This window comes from Macrobrachium nipponense, chromosome 45, assembly GCF_015104395.2.
Source record: "Macrobrachium nipponense isolate FS-2020 chromosome 45, ASM1510439v2, whole genome shotgun sequence".
Taxonomy (NCBI): domain Eukaryota; kingdom Metazoa; phylum Arthropoda; class Malacostraca; order Decapoda; family Palaemonidae; genus Macrobrachium; species Macrobrachium nipponense.
Genome location: NC_061105.1, coordinates 14,121,295 through 14,141,800, shown reverse-complemented (window position 1 = coordinate 14,141,800; position 20,506 = coordinate 14,121,295). Strand labels below are relative to the sequence as shown.

Sequence of the window (20,506 nt, the reverse complement as noted above, 5' to 3'; positions counted from 1 at the left end):
TATTTTTTAGCATTAGAAGATTTATTATTATTATTATTATTATTATTATTATTAATTATTATTATTGTTGTTGTTTTAATTTATTATTTATTTATTATTATTATTTATTATTATTTTATTATTGATTATTATATTCTTATTCTTAGTTATTATTTATTATTGCCCCAAATTAATTCAGGTTCAGTTCGTCGTCTGAGTCGTGGGACTGAATTGTTTGAATTCCAGAAATTCACACTGGAATGATAATAATAATGATAATAATAATAATAATAATAATAATAATAATAATAATAATAATATAATAATAATAATAATAATAATAATAATAATAATGAAGTTGGGGAAACAGAAAAAGTCGTATTTAACCGTTTATGAGTCAAAGGAATGATTTTGCCAGACATATTTCATTACGAGTGTAGTTTTGTCTACTTATATCTACAACGTTTATAAACAAGTCTTTGTTGATGATTTGTTTGCGGGGGCAAACAAATTTTTTTTCCTATGGTTTGTTTGCCGAGTAGGCAAATTCTTGCTTATTACTTTTTAGTTACTGTTGAAAGCAGCTCATGTTGACGCGTTTACCATTTGGTTGGGGGAGCAAACGAACGTTTGTTTATGGTTTGTTTTGTGGAAGTTATCAAAGCTTCGTTTACAGTTTGGTTGATGCTGCAAACAAAACCGTCGTTAGTTGCGTGGTTTCTGCAACAAACAGAAATCTTGTTTACGAGTAGGCTGATAAATTGACGAACCCTTTTTTCACGAGTAGATCCCTTTCAAAATAAGATATATAGCTATGCTTTATGCTTTAATTCCTTGTGTTAAATGGAGTAATTCAAGAACGGACGAACGGAGTTTAACGGAACTGTAGACATAACCGTTTATCCATTTTCGTTTATACTCAAGGAGTAAGCCTATAAACTTTGTTGCTGTTGTTGTTGTTGTTGTTCTTGTTGAAGGGGGAGGGGGTAGGAAAGCCTTAAAACTTCTGAGAAAGGTGTTTCGCGTTCAGTTCAAGATACAGGAATTTTAAGATCGGATATTTAAGATTATGATTTATTTATTAGATTGAAAATGTAAAAAAAAAAATATATGTGCATGTTAAACAGCACAGTAAATTATTTCTCATAAAATATAACGTATTTATTTAAATTTTCGTTGACGAAACAACGCTCTAGTTCACTGTAGATTTTAGCACACGCCTGGAGGTCGGATAACGCCTTGTTTTCGTATTTGTCTATCAATTGATAATCACATAGTAGGCCATTGTAAGTCATATTAACTATATGTATTTTGTTATTTCACAATTTCAGTAGTTTCATTATAGGTAAATCCACTTCTCGATGTAATGTGGTTCGGATCCCACAATAACTTGTAGGTCCCGTTGCTAGGTGACCAATTGGTTCCTAGCCACTTAAAGAAATATCTAATCCTTCGGGCCAGACCTAGGAGTAGTATAGTTTCATTATAGGTAAATCCACCTCTCGATGTAATGTGGTTCGGATCTCACAATAAGTTGTAGGTCCCGTTGCTAGGAGACCAATTGGTTCCAAGCCACGTAAAAAGGTATCTAATCCTTCGGGGCAGACCTAGGAGAGCTGTTAATAAGCTCAGTAGTCTGGTAAAACTAAGATATACTTAACTTATGGAACGAAGGGGTAATTGTGTGAATTAGTGTGAACCGCGAAATTTAGTTAAGACGATAAACAACTTTTTTTCAAGTGTAGATTTCTTTCAGTGCGTAGAATAATGGCTTGGAACATTGCCAAGCATATAATTACGTATTTTTATCGTTTGTAAAGTTGTTAATTGTTTCATTATTATATTATCATGAGTTTAATCGTTTTTTTATGTCGAAATATAGAACGTAATCTTAATCCCAGTCTCTTGATTGTTAGGTGTGTATATAATCTTTCAAAGCCCGTAAGGGGTTAGTGCCGTCAGTGTACCATATGCAGTGCACTGTAGGCATTGCTTAAGGTTCTTTGCAGCGTGCCTTCGGCCCCTAGCTGCTACTCCTTTCATTCCTTTTACTGCACCTCCCTTCATATTGTCTTCCATATGAATTCCAACCCCCTCTAACAAAGTTTTCGTAGTTGAATGAATGCCCTCGTAGGTCCCAGCCCTTGGCCTTCGGGCTAAGTTCTATATTCCTAAATAACTGAAGGTATATTATTTGTAGGTCAGTATTGTGGCTGGATTCTATATTATATATATATATGATATATATATATATAAATATATCTATATATATAGATTATATATATATGTGTGTGTGTGTGGTGTGTGTGTGTGTGTGTGTGTGTGTGTGTGTGTACACACACACACACACACACACACACATATATATATATATATCTATATATATATATATATATATATATATATATATATATATAATGTTTGGTCTTATGGAAGCTTGCATTGCATTTTAATTATGATAATAATAATAATAAAATAATAATAATATAATATAATAATAATAATAATATGCAGAGACTCAAGGCGATACTCAAGTCAAAACTCAACGCCGGAAATATGATAAAAGCCATAAACACATGGGCATGCAGTGCCAGTAATCAGATACAGCGCAGGAATAGTGGAATGGACGAAGGTAGAACTTCGCACCATAGACCAGAACACTAGGAAACATATGACAATACACAAAGCACTACACCCAAGAGCAAATACGGACAGACTATACATAACACGAAAGAAAGGAGGGAGAGGACTACTAAGCATAGAGGACTGCGTCAACTTCGAGAACAGAGCACTGGGGCAATATATGAAAGCCAGTGAAGACGAGTGGCTCGAGAGTGCATGGGAAGAAGGACTGATAAAAGTAGACGAAGACCCAGTAATATACAGAGACAGGAGAATGACAAACAGAACAGAGGAATGGCACAACAAACCAGTGCACGGACAATACATGAGACAGACTAAAGAACTAGCCAGCGATGACACATAGCAATGGCTAGAGAGGGGAGAGCCGAAGAAGGAAACTGAAGGAATGATAACAGCGGCACAAGATCAGGCCCTAAGAACCAGATATGTTCAAAGAACGATAGATGGAAATAACATCTCTCCCATATGTAGGAAGTGCAATACGAAAAATGAAACCATAAACCACTTAGCAAGCGAATGTCCGGCACTTGCACAGAATCAGTACAAAAAGAGGCATGATTCAGTGGCAAAAGCCCTCCACTTGAGCCTGTGCAAGAAACATCAGCTACCTTGCAGTAATAAGTGGTACGAGCACCAGCCTGAAGGAGTGATAGAAAACTATCAAGCAAAGATCCTCTGGGACTATGGTATCTTAACAGATAGGGTGATACGTGCAAATAGACCAGACGTGACGTTGATTGACAAAGTCAAGAAGAAAGTATCACTCATTGATGTCGCAATACCATGGGACACCAGAGTTGAAGAGAAAGAAAGGGAAAAAATGGATAAGTATCAAGATCTGAAAATAGAAATAAGAAGAATATGGGGTATGCCAGTGGAAATTGTACCCATAATCATAGGAACACTAGGCACTATCCCAAGATCCCTGAAAAAGAATCTGGAAAAACTAGAGGCTGAAGTAGCTCCAGGACTCATGCAGAAGAGTGTGATCCTAGAAACGGCGCACATAGTAAGAAAAATGATGGACTCCTAAGGAGGCAGGATGCAACCCGGAACCCCACACTATAAATGCCACCCAGTCGAATTGGAGGACTGTGATAAACCAAAAAAAGAAAAAATAATAATAATAATAAGAAGAAGAAGAAGAAGAATATAATAATGATGATAATAGTAGTCACATATTGACGAAAATAATAGCAAAAGCAATAGTAGTCTTTACTTCAACAACAACAACAGCAATAATAATAACAATAATAATAATAATAATATGCACACATTATCCGCTTTCTCATAGCCACAACATCGTGTCTTATATTGATAGGGGTATATCCCTGGACGGGTCACCGCGATGATGTTTATAGCTTATAGCTGCTGGGTACTACACTTATTTGTAATACCCTCATGCTGCAATGGATGCTTGAGCGCTCTCTCTCTCTCTCTCTCTCTCTCTATCGGTGATAAGATTAGTGTGAAAATAGTAGGATAAAGCGTCTTCTAAGTTAGTTTATCAAGTGTAATACTATAAATCAGAACAAGATGGCAGTAAGTTCCAACTGCGGGAAGAGGTGGCGTAATTTGGCGTGTTTAGCAGATTCGCAATACGATGAGGTAGCAGGAAGGGAACTGGCATTTCTCATCTATGAAATCAGCAACAGTCCTAACCAAAAAGATACAAAAGCATTCATAGATATATTAGAAGGATATAATCCTTCAAACTGGAACAAATCTAATGAAAACATCTTGAAAATAATTGAAGAAGTTCCAAATAAAATCCAAGTGGTCAAGAGACTCATAAAGAAAATATACATAAACCAACATATTCCGACAAAGAAAATGAATAAGGTGAATCTTGTGAATATCCTAATTGATGCATTAGGAAAAAGAATGCCAAAAGCATGCAAACTGTGTAAGGTTTGGTATAGCATAGTCAATCCACAAAACCTAATCAGAAAATGTGCTGCATGCAACATTCCGACACATCCACAGTGTGCTGAGGTAATACAAGATTTGAGAAAAGATACAAGAATTTTTTGTTCAACATGTCTATCATGGATAGACAATGTTATTAAATCAAGATTGAATGTACAAATAGTTGAGGATGAAGAAGAAGAGGAAGAGGAAGAAGAAGAAGAAAAAGAAGAAGAGGAAAACGGAAGAGAAGTAAACAAAAATGAAATGACAGAAAAAAATAAGGAAAACAAAGAACAAGATAAAAGTATGGATGCAGAGATACTCATTGATACTACATATGAGGCAATAAAGCAGCATACCTACGAAGAAATAAATTACGATATGACAACAGAAAAGCAAATCCCGAAGAGGCTCTACCCAGATCTATACAATGACGGGAAAGAGGAAAAAAGACAAGAAAGACAAAATCTGCAACCTTTTGAAAAGAGGGAATTGCAGATTTGGAGAAAGATGTTACTACAAACATCCTAAGATATGTCAAAACTATGAAATATATGGTAAATGTGCATACTTAGATGGATATGGGGATGATTGCAGAGATCTGCATCCAAAAATATGTAAAAACCTAAAAGAAGGAAAAGGATGTAAGTTCGACAAAAAATGCAAATATATGCACCCTGTAGCCATGAATCATAATCAAATAAATAACCAACCAAGTAATAAAATCCAAAATAAGAAAGAAACAATAAAGAGAGAAATCAAGAATATCAGGTAAAAGAGAAAAGCAAACCACCAATAGATATGCAGAGGTGTCAGCAAAAAATTTCAAAGCATCAGCTCCGAAATTCTACTCAAGAGATAATAACTGTATTTATTATGCAAGAGGATATTGCAGAAACGGAGAAAATTGCAGATTCAGACACAAAATGAATAATTATGATGAAGGAAGATCAAATATTATGGAAAAGTTGGATTTTTTTAATGTCAGAATTTCTGGAAATGAAAAAAGAACAACATACCAGAACAGGAAAGAGACATGGGAAATCCTTATTACTACCAGTATTAAATGAAGGAGAAAACACGCAAACCATCATAGTGATGAATGCGCAGGGTTTAGTTACGAGTAACTCAAAAAGAAAAATAGAGTACTTAGAAGAACTAACCCAAAATGAAAAGAAAATAGATATAATGAATATAAGTGAAACCTGGTATTCCCAAGAGACTGGGAATGATGATCAAATAAAAGGGTTCCAAACTTATAGATCAGATAGAAAAAATAGGAATCAAGGGGGAACCGCAATATATGGGAAAGACAAAAACAAGGAAAAAAAATATATGAGAAATATAGTAACTCAGAATGTGAACTAATAGCGGTAGAATTTGAATCTGAAAAATTGATGAACATAGTAATATATAGACCTCCTAATACTAAAGAGTTTGACTTAATAATTGAAAAATTGGATGATATATGTAGAAATCACAAGGACTGGACTATTCTCCTATCTGGTGACTACAACTTTCCTTTCGTAGAATGGAAAGAACGAATAGGAGATTGTGGTTGTACTTATACATATAAAAAAGAGAGTAATAGTAGTGCAGAAGATAAGAGGCAATTTGAAAAGCTATTAGATATGCTACTAGAATACAACATTCAACAAATAAATCACCTGCCAACAAGAAAGGAAAATACTTTAGACCTAGTATTTGTGAACGAGATGAATTATGTTAAAGAAATAATAGTTTATAATGCGAATATTTCAGACCATAATGTCATAGAATTAACAGTTCATTCCAAAGCAAGTGAAAATAGAGATAAGCAAGAATGAAAAAGTGGGAAGGATATGGAAAATACAACTTCTACAGTAAAAATATAAAATGGTCAGAAATTAATGAAGAATTAAACAAAGATTGGGATAAACATTTTCGTAAGTGATGACATAAGGGTAAATACGGAGATATTATATAAAATATTGGAGAAAATAGTGGAAAAATATATACCGAAGAAGAAAAATAAACATCATTCATGCATACCAAGAGACAGAAGGATCTTGTTCCAGAAAATCAGAAAGTGGAAAAAAGGTCTTGCAAAAGAAAAAAATGCATGGAAAGTTATAGAACTAAAAAGTAAGATAGAAAATGCAGAACAAAAGATTATACAATCAAAAGAAAATGAAAAACGGGACTTGGAAGAAAAAACCCTATTAAATATCAAGCAAAACCCCAAACTATTATACTCATATGCGAAGAAGATGAATAAAAGAAGAATAGAAGATAGAAATAGGCCCTCTGAGAATTGAAGGAGATTAACGAATGAGGAAATTTGCAACATACTGGCCGAACGATATAAGAGAGAATTCACCCCTAGAATAGATAATGAAGATAATGATATAGAAGTAAGGGATGAAAATAGTGAATATTTAGCTGACATAGATATTAATGAAGCTGATATTGTGCAGGCTATTAATGAAATTAAAAATGGAGCTGCTGCAGGGCCTGATGGAATTCCTGCTATTTTGTTAAAGAAAGTAGTTCATTCTATCGCAAAGCCACTTGCAATATTATTAAGACAAAGTGTAGATACAGGCAAGATTTATGATGAGCACAAATTTAGCATATATTACCCCTACTTTCAAAAGTGGATCAAGACTAGAGGCAAGTAATTATAGGCCTGTGAGTCTAACATCACATATTATGAAAGTGTATGAAAGGGTAATGAAGAAAAATATTATGAAACATTTAATAAAAAATAATTTGTTTAATAAAGGACAACATGGTTTCGTACCCGGAAAAAGTACACAAACCCAACTGTTAGTCCACCGTGAGAACATATTCAAAAATATGAAAAGCGGAAATGAAACAGATGTGGTTTATTTAGACTTTGCAAAAGCTTTTGATAAAGTAGACCATAATATATTAGCGAAGAAAATTAGAAAACACAATATCGTGGATAAAGTAGGAAGATGGTTAAAAGAATTTTTACACAACAGAAAACAGATAGTTATTGCAAACGACGAGAAATCGGATGAAGTCAAGGTAATATCCGGTGTGCCGCAAGGTACGGTGTTAGCTGCAATACTGTTTGTTATTATGATTGAAGACATAGACAATAATGTGAAGGATTCGGTAGTGAGTAGTTTCGCAGATGACACAAGAATAAGTAGAGAAATTACTTGTGATGAAGATAGGAACGCTCTACAAAGAGACCTTAACAAAGTATATGATTGGGCAGAGGTAAATAGGATGGTATTTAACTCTGATAAATTTGAATCAATAAATTATGGAGACAGAGAAAGAAAGCTATATGCATATAAGGGACCTAATAATGAGACCATCACAAATAAGGAAGCAGTTAAAGACCTTGGTGTGATGATGAATAGGAACATGTTATGCAATGATCAAATAGCAACTCTGTTGGCAAAATGTAAAGCAAAAATGGGAATGTTGTTAAGGCACTTCAAAACAAGAAAAGCTGAACACATGATTATGCTTTATAAAACATATGTTCGTAGTCCACTTGAATATTGCAATATGATATGGTACCCACACTATCAAAAGGATATTGCACAAATAGAGAGTGTACAAAGGTCCTTTACAGCTAGAATAGAAGAAGTTAAGGACCTAGACTACTGGGAAAGACTACAATTCTTAAAATTATATAGTCTAGAAAGGAGAAGAGAACGCTACATGATAATTCAGGCATGGAAACAGATAGAAGGAATAGCAGAAAATATCATGGAACTAAAAATATCAGAAAGAGCAAGCAGAGGTAGATTAATAGTGCCCAAAACTATACCAGGAAAAATAAGGAAAGCACACAGGACATTAATCCACTATGCACCAGCATCGATAATGCAGCGTCTATTCAATGCGTTGCCAGCTCATCTGAGGAATATATCAGGAGTGAGCGTAGATGTGTTTAAGAATAAGCTCGACAAATATCTAAACTGCATCCCAGACCATCCAAGATTGGAAGATGCAAAATATACCGGAAGATGTACTAGCAACTCTCTGGTAGACATTAGAGGTGCCTCACACTGAGGGACCTGGGGCAACCCGAACAAGATGTAAGGTCTGTAAGGTAAGGTCTCTCTCTCTCTCTCTCTCTCTCTCTCTGCGTCTGTTATCTCGACACAGCTCAGTATTTATAAGTCTAATGCCTTTTCTTGCCCAGATTTGAAGGAAATGCGAATAAATGGGAAAAGGAGAGGGGTTAATGGGTTTGAGAATTTGTATGGGTGAAGACCAAAGGATGGGTATATAGTCAAAACCTAGTATACCCCGTAGGGGGGAGGTGGGGTGGGAGGTACTGCCATCAATGGGCATCATTTTGGTGCACAGTAGGGCATTACTGAAGATTCTTTGCAGTGTCCCTTCGGCCCCTATGTGCCTGCAAACCCCTTTCATTCCTTTTTACTGTACCTCCTTTCATGTTCTTTACCTTCCATTTGACTTTCCACCCTCTCTAACAATTGTTTCAGGTGTTCCTCCTGTTACGCCTTTAGAACCCTCTTAAACCGTCAATTTCCTTCCCAGCGCTGAGTGACCTCACAGGCCTCAGCAGTGCTCGGTCTATGACCTACATTCTGTATTCGATTTTGTTCTAAAAGCTAGTTGGAGTAGTAGTAGTAGTAGTAGTAGTAGTAGTAGTAGTAGTAGTAGTAGTAGTAGTGGGGAAAGAAGCAAGTCACTGAACTGGGTAATCCTGGGAGGATTACGGATTTCCATGGACTACTTGTGGGAGGATGTGGACTGACGGGTGTTTCCTTAGATCTTTCTTAGCATTACTTTCTGATGACATTAGTTAGAGGCTTCAAAACGTCGACTCCCTTCAGTTATTTCTGGTTTAATTGAATGGTCCTTTCAGGCATGTTTTTTTAGTTGATTGATTGATTTTTTTATTGTGGGTTTTGTTTATTGGTTTTTTCCTCATTGTGTTGGTAAATTGATCGTTGTTTTAAAGTAATGTTTTCCCTCAATAAATTCTGTTTTTAATTTTAGTTTTGCTTTATTGGTTGGTAAAGTGACTGGTTTTTAATTGTTTTTTTAATTGATTAGTTTTTCAAATTGTTTTCTGTTAACTGATTTTTTTCTTTTTTTTAAATCATGACCTTAATTGATTCTTCTGTCATTTTTGTCTGGCTAAATTGGTTACTTCTTCCAGTTTTCCAGTTATGGTGCGCCAATTTGATTGGCCCCTTCAGTAATTCAGTTCCAGTGGACTTATTTAATTAATTTGTCAAAAGTGTTTTGTATATAATAATTCTTCTTTCAATTACGCCTTGGTTTCTTTTAATTTTGTTTTGCTAAACCGATCGTTTATTTCGTTTGTTTCTTGTGTATGTCATCGGTTTTGTAAAGTTGTGTTGCACGCTATTCATCGGTTCTTGCAACCATGCTCTGATTAATTAATTTTTTTTTTCAGTTTTGTTTCCCTAAAATGGAACTATGAGCATTTTGTATGAAGATAAAGTTAATAGAGGAGACTAAGAATTATAGGGGCGCAATATTACGTAGCTTTCCAGAAAATTTGTAGATAAGCATTTTGATCGATGTGATAAGATAGATACACGACAGAAGGAGTGATAGGAAGAACAGTTCAACTTCAGACAAGGAAGAGGATGTGTTGATCAAGGATACATTATGAAACAGTTGTATGAGAAGGTGGAAAGTGGGAAAAGATGCTCATAGCATCTATGATTCATATCCTTTGGAAAATATAAAATATACAGAGAGGCAGCGTTACGTGTTGTTCATTATGTGTGGTATATAAAGTTAAAGTTACTGAGACAACATATATAGATAGAGAGTGACTAGTTTGGCGTAAGAACAGGTTTGAGAAAATGGGTGTTATGTCTCCGTGGGTCTTTACTATCGAGAGAAAACGGTGTGTGGCAGAGTTATGGTTTAAGAAAGTGGGTTATGAATGGAGTGGATAGAGTACGGTTGGTGATCGTGGAGAGACGCTGCAGAAACTAATGAGAAAGTTTGAAAGTGTAAGAGGAGAAAGTCGAGAGTAATTGTGAGCGCGATTGTTGAAGAGGATAATAGTTAATTAGGAAGATGGGACAATTAATATTATTACGAATTAAGAGTCAGTGTGATGAATGATGGTAGTAACAGGTGGGAAAAGAACGAAGATACGAGAAGTAAGAATGTGATTAGTGGAATGTGATTAGCGGAAGAAGGAACCAGACAGAATATTATTATGGAAAAAAAACAAGTTAGAAAAGAATTTCAAAAGAGAAACTGGATGAGAGAGAGAGAGAGAGAGACGATAATGAAGGGACTAAGACTGGGAGAAAGGAGAGATAATCGCGGGAATAGGATGGAGAGAGGAACAAGAGACGGACGAAAACAAGAGAGAAAGAAAGAAAGGAGAGAGAGAGAGAGAGAGAGAGAGAGAGAGAAAAGACAAGTCTGTGGCAAGTGGATTACGGTCTGGCTTCCTGACAAGTATTTCAGATATTCGATAGCGGGTTGACCCCGCTGGCTTCTCTTCACGCAACCCCCCCCCCACCACCTACTCCCATCTCTCTCTCTCTCTCTATCTCTCTCTCTCTCTCTCGCTCTCTCTCTCTCTCCTCTCTCTCTCTCTCTCTCGTCTCTCTCTCTCTCTCTCTCTCTCTCATTCCTTCTCCATTCTTGAGTTATCTCTTCCACATTCATCACTTCTTATTTACATTTTGTTTTTGTAATTCGTAATTTTTTTTTATGTTTTATATTTTCTCATTAATAATTCATGTAATTAACCGTGATGACTTCACGTTATTCAGTGATGTCACATAAAAATAAGACTTCACAATTGTCGCCAATTGATGTGATGTCATCGTCACAATTGATGTCAGATGATGATGTCATCATTGATTTTCACGTGGCGTGATGTCAAGTGATGTCTCCTCACACTAACGAGAGGTCAAATAATTTTTAGATCGCTTGACATCACGAATGATGTCACGTCTCTTTGATGTCACTAAGATGATGATGACGTCATTGTAATCAGAAATGTCATTGGTGTCACTTAATGGCGTCATAACACAGCCAGCTGTCACTTGAGAGTGTGACGTCATTATCAGTGCTGCTACTTAAATCTATGACATCGCAGTAATTGGTCCTGCTACTTGAGTCGATGACATGGCATGATCAGTGACGTCACCTAGGGACCTGTAGTGACGTCACCTTCGGACCTGTAATGTCACCTAAAGTGGGGATGTCAGCATATTTGACTTTGTATTGAGATCTGGGGGAAAAATCACTTATTTTTACAGATTTTTTTGTGGGGGTATGAGGAAGTAAAAAGGAAATTCGAACATTTTGAACTAAGGTCACACTGGATCAAAATAGGTCACGCCTTGCCATCTTGACCTTGCACAATGCTTAACTTTCAGTAATATATTTATTTATTCACTTATTTGTCGGGTGATTGGTAAGCCACTAGATACATTTGATTTTTAAAACTATCAATGTATTTTTGCATTTATAATTCAATATCTTTTCCTCTCTCGCGTTTTTTCAGTTCTTGGCTTTTGAATATTTTAAAAAAGTTATACATACGTGTCTGCATGTGTGTGCGTACACCTTTGACTAATATTTTTTACATGTTGCCAATTTTTAGGTAATGGTATATTCTTTTATTTTTTATTCTAATTTCCTTCTTTGTTATGCATTGTTGCATAATAATGCTAATTTTGAATGGTGCCTATGATTATGTATGTATGTATGTATATAGATATAATATATATATATCTATATATATATAGATATATATATATATATAATAATTTATTTATTTATATATGGTTACTTTTTCAATTTAATTCTGTAAGCCTTGAATCCAAACGGGAAACATATGAAGAAATTCCTAACCTTTCCAGTCGGTGTTCAAAGCCATCTCCTTGTAATCATGTGGGGATCCACCTAGATAAGCCTTGAGAATTCACTTTTAATCTTTAGGTATAATCCCAGGGATACCACATCAAGTCACCTAAGTCGTAAGGAGTTCAGATATATTGGGCATGACCTGATATTATAACTATATGACCTATTTTGCCACTTGTAACTACCTAGTAGGTCAGTTGTAGGTTCCAGTCAGACTGGTTTTACTATATCCTTATTTGACAAGTAATGAATGTAGTGTTCTCACAGCAGTTCAATGACTAAGTCAAGGACTTATAATTACCAGTATAGTTCTTGGTGTGGTTATGTTTTCCATTGTAAATTACTGGGCGCTTTGTTTAAAAGAAGCAATTACCCGGTAAGGGAGGACCTCCCTGTAATTTACTGTAATTTGCCTCGTGGTGATGGATATTTTACGTATATACGTGATAAGAACAAAAAGAATTAAGATTTTAATGTTAGTCTAGTGTAATAAGAACGTTAATTGTGGCGTGTGGAGAGAGTAGGTATTCTGCACGTATTAGCAAGTAGAAAAAGATTTAAAACTATAAATTAAGATAAAGATGCACGTATTTTAATACAGAAGCAATAGAATATTAAGGTCTTTATATATATATACATATATATATATATATATATATATATATATATAATATATAATATTATATATAGATATATATACCTATATATATATATATATATATATATTATATATTAATATATATATATTATATTATGATATATATATATATATGTATATATATTATATAATATATATATATTATATATATATATATATATATGTATATATATATATATATATATATATATGTATATATATATATATATATATATATATATATATATATATATGTCTCGGTTCGCAGGTTTAATTACTATTCTATTTTATTTTGGAATAACGAAATGCAGTCAGGAGACCGAACTCGCAACTTAGCAACATATCGCAAACTCTTCTTTTTCTTCTTCTTCTTCTTCTTCTTTTTGACACCTGAGAAATACCTATCGGTATCCCCTTGAAGATGTAGATTGAGGGAAGCTCTAGAATTAAGGGGGAGGAGGGGGAGGGAGGGAATAAGGGAGGGGGGGGGATTCTAGGGAATGATACGAGGTGATATTATGAATTCGCGGTTAAGAAAACTAGACTACAAGAACGCCCAGGCCCTCGTTGTTTCCAGTGCGGATCGAGTGACGCGTGGGCGTCTTCGGTTTCTGGGAAAGGGCACGGCTGGGCGGGTGGGTGGGTGGGTGGGTGGGTGGTTTTGGTGTCGGCGTTATGTTTGCTTTTGTCTTTTATTTATTTCTTGTTAAGGAGATTCTTTTTTTTATTCTTTTTATTTTTCCTGTGTTCCCTGGTTTTTAAGTAACTGAGCTCTCTCTCTCTCTCTCTCTCGTCTCTCTCTCTCACTCTCTCTCTCTCTCTCTCTCTCTCTCTCCTCGATTGTTATGGGAAACGGCTTCATTTTGAATTTTTATATTAATATATATATATATATATATATATATATATATATATATATATATATATATATATAATATATATATATTATATATGTGTGTGTGTGTGTGTTAAGGGGACTCATTTTTTGTCTGTGCTCTCTGAGTTTTTTTTTATTAAGTAACTGAGCTCTCTCTCTCTCTCTCTCAAGACAGTCATGGAAAAACTACTTGATTTTGAAATATATATATATATATATATATATATATATATATATATATAATATATATATATATATATATAGTATATATATATATATATATATATATATATATAATTTTATCTCAACAGACTAAAGATCCACATTTTTACGTGCGGAACGTCTCAAATAAAGTTTCTTCCTTCTGATGTGGTTGTCTGCGATTTCCTGAATATGTATATATATATATATATATATGTATATATATATATATATATATATATATTATATTATATATATATATATATATATATATATATACATATACACATTCAGGAAATCGCAGACAACCACATCAGAAGGAAGAAACATTTATTTGAGACGTTCCGCACGTAAAATGTGGATCTTTAGTCTGTTGAGATAAAATCACATACATATTAACATTAAATAAAAGTAGGATTCTTAATATAGTAAAAAAATACAAGACTAAAATTAACTTAAAATTGACAGAAAGGACTAAAAATTAACGACAAGTAAAACGAAAACGTAAAAACTACAAATAAAAAACAAATACCAAGGCGCAACCAACCGTTAGTTGAGAAAGAAGGAGGTAGAATGACTAGACTTGGGCAAGAAGTTAAAACGTTGACTATGCCAGATAAAGCGGAGAAGATGAACCTCCACTATTCAATGAGGGAACAAAACGTTTAATATATAATGACTCTAGAGTGGTTAGGTAATCAGAGTCTTTAACTGAGCCTAAAATAGAGAAGTGTTGTTTCTTCACCTCTATGTTGCAATTGATTGCGTGATTTTTTATGTTTGAGTGTTCAGGCCTACTTAATTTTTGACCCGTCCTAAAACTAAAGCCCATGTGACTGCAGTATCTCATCTGCAGCAGCCTCCTAGTCGATCGAACGTAATTTCCGGGACATCCCGGCCAAGTAAATTTGTATACCACGCTAGATCGCATGAACTGCTGCAGACGATCTTTGAGGCTGCTGCAGATGAGATACTGCAGTCACGTGGGCTTTAGTTTTAGTTCGGGTCAAAAATTAAGTAGGCCTGAACACTCAAACATAAAAAATCATGCAATCAATTGCAAGATAGAGGTGAAGAAATAACACTTCTCTATTTTAGGCTCTGTTAAAGACTCTAATAACCTAACCACTCTAGAGTCATTATATATTAAACTTCTTGTTCCTTCATTGAATAGTGGAGGTTCATCTTCTCCGCTTTATCTGGCATATTCAACGTTTTAACTTCTTGCCCAAGTCTAGTCATTCTACCTCCTTCCTTCTCAACTAACGGTTGGTTGCGCCTTGGTATTTGTTTTTTATTTGTTCTTTTTACTTCTTCCTTTTACTTGTCGTTAACTTTTAGTCCTTTCTGTTAATTTTAAGTTAATTTTAGTCTTGCATTATTTACTATGTTAAGAATCCTGCTTTTATTTAATGTTAATATGTATGTGTTTTATCTCAACAGACAGAAGATGCACACTGTATGTGCGAAACGTCTCAAATAAATGTTTCTTCCTTCTGATGTGGTTGCCTGCGATTTCCTGAATATATCTATCTATCTATCTATCTATCTATCTATCTATCTATCTTATAGATATAGATATAGATATAGATATAGATATAGATATAGATATTTATATTTATATTTATATTTATATTTATATTTATATTTATATGTATCACCTCACACGGTGCCCTGCTACTCCAGCCATTCTTTTAACTGTACCTCCGTTCAAATTATCTCTCTTCCATCAGTCCTAACAGTTGTTTCAACATTATTCTCAGCGTTGATAGACCTCATAGGTTCCAGCGCTTGGCCTTTGGCCCAGATTCTGCCATTCCATTCCCAAACGGTAGCTAACCTTCAGGTATATACAGCGAGTGTTTGGGATGAAGATGCAAGCCCTATGCTAATAATATTGCCTGCTTGTTTACTCCTGCAATTATATCTAAGGGAGTATAAGTATGCTTCCTCCTCCTCCTCCTTATTAAGAGTATAAGTATGCTTCCTCCTCCTCCTCCTTATTAAGAGTATAAGTATGCTTCCTCCTCCTCCTCCTTATTAAGAGTTAAAGGGAGTGCCACCGTACTTGGGTCAGGCGATAGAAGAGGAATATTATCACATTACATGTTTTTTTACTTCTTCTTTCCTTCCCCGTAGAACACCACCTGTTACCGCCTTTATTTTTGTATAGCGTTAACTCCCGCTATTTTAAGAAGTGTCCTCAGCGCACCTCTCTCTCTCTCTCTCTCTCTCTCTCTCTCTCCTCTCTCTCTCTCTCTCTCTCGATGTATCCTTGTTAGAATACAGAAACAGTATGTCACAGTGCTCATATACGTTTAACACATTAACTCTCTCTCTGAAGTGTATATGTGAGAGCACATGGTATATATATATATAATGTTTGTGTCTAGAATGTGTCTAATGTCTATAATTTGGGAGCATTTCATTTCACGATCTTGGCCAGAGAATGTCACTTTGTAATGTGTTTTCTCTCTTCTCTCTCTCCTCTCCATTTCCATCTCTCCCTCATCCTCTCTCTTCCTCCTCTCGTCTCTCCTCTCTCTCTCTCTCTCTCTCTCGGTCTTCGACCTCCTCTTGTCTTTTTCATATTTGAAGAAAACGGATGTACGTAGAGTCTCTCTCTTTCTCTCTCTCTGTATGCGTATGTAAAATGAAATATGTAAACAGTCTAGTGCTCTCTCTCTCTCTCTCTCTCTCTCTCTCTCTCTCTCTCTCTCTCTCTCTCTCTCTCTGCTCTCTCTCTCTCATCTCTGTCTCTCTCTTCATCCTCTCCTCGTCCTCTCCTCTCTCCTCTCTGCGTCTGGTTAGAGCCGCCGATTGGAAGGTTGCCAGTCTCAAGCGTTGCATTGCATGAAATAGAATTGTAGGTTAGCTTTGATCAGTACCCCGGCACTGGATTATTGGATAAGTAATGTGACAAAGGTTTTTTTTTATCTATTAGTTAGACGTTCGTTCTTGTTGTGTTCATTTTTTATGTCATTTATTGATTTTTATATAGCATCTTTTTCATTTTATTTTTACCTGTCCAGATTGATTATTATGCATTGCTATTTGTACTATTTTCCTCAACTGTACAAATTTTTAAAATTTTATTTCTTGCGACAACTATTCGCTCCAAAAAATGTTTGAAAATTGAACATAAAAGTCTGGCCCTTTATGAAACGACAAAAAATCATGAAAACCAAAACGCTACAAGGCTTCCTTTAGCAACAGCTGACACAAGCATCAAACAGAAACTTATTTCTCTTCACTCATAATAAAACTTTTTAAATATATCTCAACATATCAGCTGCTGTAGTACAGCCCTTGCTCACAAATTTCCAGAAGTATCTCTTGAGCACATTACTGTATACTATTTTGGTTGTATTTGACACAATTTATCTTAATTTTCCTATGAAAGGTACCTATATTGCTGATTATTGAATTTGATGATATGTAAATTGTTGCATTACAACAGAAATGACTAAGTTGTTACTCAAATGCATTCATTTTATCTTGGTACCACTCATTACTGTAATTGTAGTGTAAGTGTTATGCTGAAATACTAGTAAGATACAATCCTTTTGCATCCTTTCAGGTGTTTGTGGTGGGTGGTCCGCAGGATGTCGACTAACGGGCCACAACAGTTGACAGGCTTGGTGACAGGAGTGATCCCTCCCCTCACCTATGCTGCCCACAAAGGTCAGGCAGGTCGCATCGGGATCATGGGCGGCTCCCTGGAATACACGGGCGCCCCCTACTTCGCTGCCATGACTGCTTTACGTATCGGCGCCGACCTGACCCACGTGTTCTGTCACCGAGACGCTGCCGTCCCCCTCAAATCGTATTCGCCCGAACTCATCGTTCATCCCTTACTCGATGCCAACGATCCTATGTCAGAGATCGAGGAATGGCTACCTCGGCTCCATGCGCTCATACTGGGACCTGGCCTTGGCAGGCGGCCACAGACATTCGCCACTTTAGGACACGTGATTGAAGCTGCTAAGGACCGGCAACTATTGCTCATCATTGATGCTGATGCCCTCTTCTACCTGAATGAAAACTATGATACTTTACAAGGCTATACCAATGCCATCTTAACCCCAAACAAAGTCGAGTTTGCCAGACTCTACCGTGCAGTCATGAAGACCGACATGAAAGCTGATCAAGTCACGTCGGAAAATGTGCAGCAAGTGGCAAAGAAGCTTGGTGTTACAATTTGCTGCAAAGGAAATGCAGACATCATTGCTTCCGGAGATACTGTCGTTACCTGCGAAGTACCTGGGTCCCCAAGACGCTGCGGAGGACAGGGAGATATTCTCAGTGGCGCTGCAGCCATCTTACTCTATTGGGCATTTGGGACAGCTGCTGCTTCCCAAGAAAAACTCCCATTCCCACCAACAGTCATTGCTGCATGGGGAGCGTGTGCTGTGACCAGAAGAGCCTCCGGTCTGGCTTTCACTCAGCGTGGCCGTAGTGTTATTACCTCCGATATTATTCATTTTATCAGTCAGGCCTTCAGCTCCCTCTTCCAGGGCAAAAGCAAGTGAACCTCTTGTTGATTCTTATTCCTCCGTCCACATCCTTACCTTAGTCTGCAACAGAAATCCATTCATTCAGTTGCATGTAGTCCCTTACTAGACAACCCACTGCTGTATGGCTTAAATTTGATATGATCTTGTAGTTTTATCCCCTGCTTCTACTAGTTTTCATCCATTGCCTCTTGTCTTGTATTTTTTTTTTACACTATTTCCCTTTAAAACGTAAACCCCTCCTCATTGTTTATATCTGTTGTGCAGGTACTACAAAAGCTCACATGTAACCTACACAGTATCTTTTAAGCTCAAGTTATCTCACTCTCTGGTTAGTGATCTTTCTGGCTGCTTCCAGCCTTTCTTGCTATGTATTCCCTTTATTTTGTCACACTTGAAAACTTCTTGGTGATCCTCTGTACAGGGGCAAATTGCAACTTAAAAAAGGTTTCATTTCTGAATATTATAGGAAAATTATTGGTATTGAAGAAGTTATGATTTTCAAAACTTTTTGCCAAGACCTTTAGTTATTAGTGCTTATTCAAAGCATTACAGGTATTACAAAAGTATGTAATCTAGTAGTCAGTGTTCCTTGGGCAAGCCTCAAATTTGGCGATTGTTGCTTAAAGTTGTTTCAATCTTATATCGGTCAACAGCTCATTGCACTGACATTTAACAAAAAAGAAATTATAACAGACTTCTCCAGTCTTTCAGGTGTTGTGATAAAATGAAGGCAATTAGAATCAAATTTAGACATGGTAAGTAATTAGGTAAGGTAGACTTTGTAGGCATTGCAGTAGACAAAACCCCAAATCCTTAAGAGAGGATTGTTCGAAACCCTTTATGTTCTGAGGAAAAAATTATCTTGTTCATATTCATTCCTATAACCCTCAACTTGATAGATTTATGTTCGCCTCTCTGTATTTTTGGGACTTTGGGGCCATTGCTCCATTAGCATACTATGAATGAGATATTTTGGGTCATTAATATGGATCTAATCTTTCGGAAGTTGGGAATGAATGTTTATTCATGTTGCACGTCAGGTTTGTGGATGATCTCTGCACCTTATCATTTTTTAAAGCTTTTACCAAAACTTTTATCTCCATTCCCTATAGTGTTAACGTGCCAAGTATCACTTGTGAGCCGATAGGAAGTCAGAAATGGGTTTCTCTAGAGCTCACTCTGTTCGATGTCTCTTGAAGTCATTGTCAAGTCAGTTGGCTGTTTCGTGAACAAAATGTGTGTAACTGCCATTACGAAGTAAACAGAATTGGTATAATTGTAGAAGTTCTGTATACTCTAAATATTCTATTTTTCTGTACTTCATCACTTTCACCTGTGCCTTGCTTCAAAAACTTACATATGCTGCATTTTATAATGTCACTGGGCAATTTTTCAGATTTGGGCATCATTTGTGGACTGTGAAATTAGTGTGGATTTTGAAGCATATAGTAATTTAGTACAGATCTTTGTTTTACCATTTTGTTCAGGGACATCTGCAAGAAATTTGTAAAAGTGGTTTTAGATTTTGTAAATAAGAAATAGATAACCTATTTGCTTCTTTTCATCGATGTACTGTATTGTTTTGTATGTGAGGGTACTTAAATTTTAGAAGTTATTTGCGAAGGAACACTTGGTGGTAAGAATCCATGGTTTCGCTCAATATTTACTTCAAATATACAAAAAACTGAAGGAAAAAAAGGGTGTCTTTTTTCACATGAAATTATCATTAGACCTCACTCATTTCTCTGTGGTTCTGGTCAGATTTTTATGGTAGTTTCAATACAAATGACAAATAAATGTTTGGTTTATTGTCATTTTTTTATTGTTCCACTTTGATTTTCTCTATGAGATGATCTTAATATATTC

The 20,506-nt window shown here is 35.7% G+C and overlaps 1 protein-coding gene across 2 annotated transcripts in view; it reads left to right on the top strand.

Moving 5' to 3' along the window:
• Positions 1 to 20,449, top strand: part of LOC135214389 (ATP-dependent (S)-NAD(P)H-hydrate dehydratase-like) — a 36,688-nt gene extending 16,239 nt beyond the window's left edge. For both annotated transcript variants that reach the window (XM_064248640.1, XM_064248639.1), the window contains exon 2: positions 17,704 to 20,449. In XM_064248640.1, coding sequence (XP_064104710.1) covers positions 17,729 to 18,655 — 927 coding nt within the window. In that variant the 5' untranslated portion in view covers positions 17,704 to 17,728 and the 3' untranslated portion in view covers positions 18,656 to 20,449. The remainder of the gene's footprint in view (positions 1 to 17,703) is intronic.
• The last annotated feature ends 57 nt before the right edge of the window (positions 20,450 to 20,506 follow it).